A 5,903-nucleotide genomic window follows, 5' to 3' on the forward strand; every position below is an offset into this window, starting at 1 on the left:
TTCCACAGTTTGATGGCAGTCCCCAAGATTGGCTCCTGTTCCATAAGTCTTTCAAGAATCTCCACAAGTTTCGTGTCTACAGCAATGAAGAGCTCATACTGAAGCTGTAGAGATTTCTGAAAGGGGAAGCAGCGACAACAGTTGCAGGAATGATGTTAACTGACAATAACGTAGACTTTGTGATTGAAACTTTAGAGAAAATGTTCGAAAGTCCTGAATACATCATAGACACTTTGATGAATAGAATCAATAACCTTCCTTACATAAGAGAAAATAGCTTTGTGAAGCTGATTCATTATTTTACAGAGGCAAGCAACATGGTTTCAATCATGAAAAGTACAGGAAGTAAACGTTATCTCGAGAATTCCCAATTTATCCAAGAATTACTAACGAATATTACGGTTTCAATGAAATTAACCTGGGGTGAAAAGGTAGGAATAAAAAATGGTGATATAAATTTAGAATATTTATCTTTGTAGTTGAACGTGAAAGCAAGCTTTGTATGTAATGTTAGTACCCCATACAATGAAACATTCTCACACAAATTTACAAATCAAGTAAAGGGAAATGAAAGAGTATACCATAGTCTCACCCAAAACATTCACAAGACGTGTGTTTATAGTGACAAAATATATCAAGAAAGCTTTTGTCCACACATGAATTTTGATGACTATGAATAAGAGATGGAAAACGGTTACCGAAAAAAAAACTATGCCTCAGTTGCATTCAAAAGAATAATAAAAAATTAAAATGTGTAAAGAGGAAGGTTTGTGGAACGAACGGCTGTGAACTTCATCATAATATCCTTTTATCACCCGAAGAATTGAAAGTCAATAGAATTCAGGTAGCGATAGGAAGAGATACTAATCATAATAATCGAGGAAGTGTATACTCTGTTAATAAACCTTTCACTACAATTCTACTGAAAGTATTTCGTATAGAATTATACGTTTCATGAAGTTTTGTCCTGATTCTTGCTCTTTGTGATGAGGCGTTTACGGTGACACTATTAGATGCAGAAGTAGTAGACACTTAGGCTAACTAGAACGAAGGAATCACTTTGTCTACAATGGACAAACGGATATGTCATGGTGAACAAAATTCCGTTCGTTTAGACGTGACTGTTTCTAAAATTGTTGTCCGATTGGAAAAATTTCCAATAAAAGATATAGATCACGAAAAACATTCACTGCTCATTGGACAATATAACATACATCTGATAGTTGCGAGACAGATAAGAAACAGCACAAAAAATATTCCTGTAGCCAGTAAATGTAAGTTACATTGCTGGACCTGGCGGCGTAGGCACAGCATTGATAGAGCCATCCAATGGCTCTGAAGCAAGAATTTTCGTGACCAGATCCCTCGTAAATGGTAACAATCAGATCATTTCAGTAAGAATAATCAACTCTTATGATAACAGGGTGACTATCAAAAAGGACAAGTCGTAGGCACCTGCGAACCGATCGTGAAAATTGCCAGAATCGAGAAAGAAGTCCCTCAAGAAGACGTGGAGCCAATCGTGGATGGATACTCTCCTGAAGTCTCCAACAAAAGTCACTTATTCCTAAAATTGTCCCAAACTCATACCAGAAACTCGAAAATGTTCTCTAAATCAACTAAACTGAATCAAACCGCGAATAATTATCAAAGTTATCCAAATGCATTGAAATTGTTCTGAATTCGTATAAATTTCTTGAGGTTCATTGGCGGTAGATTCGGATACATTTCATTGAACTTTCTACATGTTCTGCTGATAATTTTCTCACACTGTCCAAAAATAATAAACAAATTCATAAGAACTTCGTTTGAATAGTTTTGTTCCATCGTTTTGAAGGTATTTGCAACTTCTGAAGTGACGAAAATGTCGATATTATTAGGAGAATGTCACAACGCTACTGTCAAATAGTAATCATGGCCTGCTTACCAAATACCGAATGGAAATACCATTCTGAAGGGACATTTTCACAAATAAATGTTCATAAGTCCGAAACTTGACTAGTTAGGTATAGGTATGATATACATAGAAAGAAAGCAAATTTCAGCAGCTTTCCGAATTTTCAATAATATACAGGGTGTTCCATTTAAAATAATCAAATTTCAGCAACTTTTTCAAACAAACGAAAAAACTGTATTTTTTTACCACCCTGTATTGAAGTAACGAAGGTTATGCTGACGTGTGGGAAGTGTCCAAGTATCACCTAACTCTAAACCAAATTTCGATATCATAGTACTTCTTAACTATGTCGATAAAAGATATCGACATTTTTAGAAGTCATGATTTTCGAAGAAAAAAATTGAAATTAATTTTTATTTCGAAAACGATAACAGATAGGTATAGGGACATATCAAGAAAAGTTGTCGGGCAATTGTTGGAGATTCCAAAAATAATATTATATACAGAGTGTTCCATTTGAAAAATCAAAGTTGCTACTGCTTTCTAATAGAAGCGGCAACACCGCATTGTCGAAAATATTTTAGTTGGCTAGAGAATGTCCGAATATGCCCTCCGTTAAATTTTCAAAGTGATCCGTTGTCTGGTTCACCAGAAACGTCTAATGTGCCATCCACCGTGAATCAGCCTGTATAGGTAATCAAGATGCCTTGAAACTTGTTTCAAATATTATTTGTCAAATATTCTCAAGTATATCATGAAAATGTCTTGAATACGCTGTAACTGTCAACTACTGTTGGAATATTTTTCGTAATGCCGTTTTTCCGTCAAGAAAAATGTGATATTCAGAATCCTACTTGGTTTACCGGAAAAATAGCGTAAGAGCACTCACACACTACAGCAATTCGTTCCTCGATCGTGAATTACCTAATCAGTGTTTTTTGCTGTGCTTCATCGTCGATTTAGGAAGAGGAGAACTAAAAAATGTTTTGTGATATCTGCAGATACAGAAATTGACGTTTTAGCCATTGAGGTAAATCCGAATAATTCCATAAGAGATTTTTCTAGAGAAATCTGTTATTCAACGAATTCTGAAGAAATATAAGATTTCTCCTTATGAGTTAAGACCAGTGCAAACACTAGAACCGGGTGACCCTGAGAGGCGAATGGGGTTTTTGGGTGGTTTATGAATAAATGCAGACAAGATCCAAACTTCTATAGAAATATTATATGAGGCGATGAGGCAAATTTTTCAAATTGTGGGATGCATAATAGAAAGAATTTTCATTATTGGAAAAGACATAACCCATTTCTAGAGCATCCCCACAATCCGCAATTACGATTTAGTATTGTTTGGTATGGTCTATTTAGAGGCAGAATTATCGGTCCATCTTTCCGCCATGGTTCTTTGAACGGACCCCGTTACATTAATTTATTAACAAAAGTGTTGGAAGAGTGTTTCGATGATCTTGATCTGGAAGCTTGTCGGATGATCTCTTCTCAGCAAGATGGAGCACTAGCACATACATTCAGTGGCGTAAAAAATTTTGCGAGACTGTTTTGGAAACTGATGAATTGCTACAAATGGCCGTGATAAGTGGCCTCCTCGTTCACCAGACATGACACCTCTAGATTTTTTATTTTTGTGGATTAATGAAAAATGAGGTGTACAAAATAAAACATAACAATGTATATGAACTGAAAAATTATATTGTAACTATTATTAGAATTGATGGCCGAATTTTGTTGAAAGCAACACATATTGTAAAGAGAAGGGCCCAAATATGTGTTCAAGAAAAAGGCGGTGTTTTTGAATATTTACTCGATATTTCATAGGTCTTTATTCGCAAAAACAAAGATTTTTTTTGTACTCCACATAAGTCGGTAATTTTCAACTTCAGGAAGAAAGGTGATATGAGCTTTGTTGTGAATGTTATTACGAATCGAAACATAAGGTGTTCCATTTTAAAAAATATCACTTTATGAAATATTTTGAAAACGCAACAGTAAATTTTTTTGTTTTCGGCATCGAGAAGGCCATTAAAAATGCTACTAGTTTGCCCATTTAAGCGAATTCGTAGCATAAATAATGACGGAGTTGGCAATGGTGCGGACTTAATTTGAAACACCCTGTATATAAATTGATGGATGTAGCCGTTGTTACTACGTGGTAGGAGATCATAATGAAAAGAGAAATGACAATTTCTGTTTTTACCACTTTTAATTGTAACTAACGTTACTGCAGTTTCATCCTATATATATATATATATATATATATATATATATATATATATATATATATATATATATATATATATATATATATATTAGTTATAATTAAAAGTGGTGAAAAACATAGAAATTTTAATTTCTCTTTTTACCCTGTATATACTATATCAGTTCAAACTTAACCTTACTTTCCTCCAATGACATCATAAAGGTGGCGGCCACAATCTTTGACATTTTGAAACCCCTCATATATCCATCCCATCCCTGAAGTGATATAACAACACATAACCTCTAAATAATTAAGTGTAAAAGATTTTTATTTAAATTATGGCAGGACTTATTGTTGTTCAGCAATCTCTCTTCAGAAAAATTCTTCCTGCCGTATCTAGAAGACTTGTTTCAACATCTAAAAAGAGTCATGACACCGTTTCAGTCGAAGTCAGCAAGGCTCAAGTTAAAACTCCTGTTAGCAAGAACTGGGTTAGTTATGGGTATAATTTCGAGTCCAAAGAAGCTGACAGAAATGCTATGCATTCGATAATGTTTGCATCTGTTACCTTGTGTTTAGTTGTTGGTGGATTCTTTTGGGCATATATGCCAGATTACAACCTCAGAGATTGGGCACAGCGGGAAGCTTTTCTAGAGCTGCGAAGAAGGGAAGAAAACAATTTACCTCTTGTCGATCCCAACTTAATTGATCCTGCCAAAATTGTACTTCCCACTGATGAGGAATTGGGGGATACTGAAATCATTATTTAACTGTTAATTGTAATGTATGTAAATAATATTTGACATTAAAATATCCCAATCTATGAAAAGTTTGAATATTATTTTTTTTTGTAAATATATAAATAATGGAAGTTTAAATATTTCACTTTGAGTGGTAAAATATATGCAACTATACAGTTTTCAAACGTTTAAATGATACAAAAAATTTAGTAATTGTCATGCAAACTCAATTATTTTTATAGTGTTTTAATAAAATGAGACCCGGTGTAAGACAGCTGTACAATTTAATGAGTTGTAAGTTATGATTTGAGACACGTTGAAATATATGCTCTTATATGAGCGAAGCGTTCACTTGTCTGCTCTACCTCGTAGAAGACAATGTATTTCCACAATGTGTTTTTCAACTCATAATTTGCTGCCTGTTCAATTCATTGGTCAAAATTTCTTTTGATAAAGAGTTAATTTTGAAGAAACCTGTAGATCACACTTTATAGCATTGGAAATATACGAAGGAGTGGATAAAATCATACTGGAGTAAAATTCATTATGCCTTACTGAAAAAAAAATGTTTGGGGTTTATTTCAATTATTTATATTATTGATGTATTATACTGCAAGAACCAAATTCTTTTAGAATTTTTGCTGACTTACCTCTAGTTATTCCTAATACATCAATGTCCAATTACTCCACTAAATCAAATTCACAACACATTTCAAATTCGATGAAAACATTCGCTGTTATACTTGAGAATCTACATACCCACATATTATTTACTCTCCTTTTTCAGACCAGAATATACAGAAAATTAGCTTTTAAATAGTAAGTAAATTAAAATCTTTGAAGTGGTCAAAATTATATCATATTGAAAGTAGTACAGTTGATGAGCAATGGAACCATTTCAGTTATGTGTTCTGCCAATTGTTTCAGGAATGCTTTCATCTGAAAACGTTCATGAAAGGGTAAAAGGAGTGAAATTAAATCCAGAAGTTATAGAGTTAGCCAGGCACACACAGAAATACATTGAACGCCTGGCTAAACTTTTCAACACTGA

The 5,903-nt window shown here is 33.8% G+C and overlaps 1 protein-coding gene across 1 annotated transcript; it reads left to right on the plus strand.

Annotated features, from left to right (window-relative positions):
- Positions 1-4,356: 4,356 nt before the first annotated feature.
- Positions 4,357-4,941, plus strand: NP15.6 (NADH dehydrogenase [ubiquinone] 1 beta subcomplex subunit NP15.6). Its single transcript, XM_023168667.2, has one exon. It carries the CDS (start codon positions 4,451-4,453, stop codon positions 4,880-4,882), a length of 432 nt encoding a protein of 143 aa, XP_023024435.1. The 5' UTR covers positions 4,357-4,450; the 3' UTR covers positions 4,883-4,941.
- The last annotated feature ends 962 nt before the right edge of the window (positions 4,942-5,903 follow it).

Source organism: Leptinotarsa decemlineata, unplaced genomic scaffold, assembly GCF_025532065.1.
Source record: "Leptinotarsa decemlineata unplaced genomic scaffold, Ldec_3_MD MMD2_tig00000882_RagTag_RagTag, whole genome shotgun sequence".
Classification (NCBI taxonomy): Eukaryota; Metazoa; Arthropoda; class Insecta; order Coleoptera; family Chrysomelidae; genus Leptinotarsa; species Leptinotarsa decemlineata.

What these genes read in the sequence shown, in the direction of transcription:
- NP15.6 (XM_023168667.2), top strand. Translation starts at nt 4,451, where the DNA reads ATGGCAGGACTTATTGTTGTTCAGCAATCTCTCTTCAGAAAAATTCTT.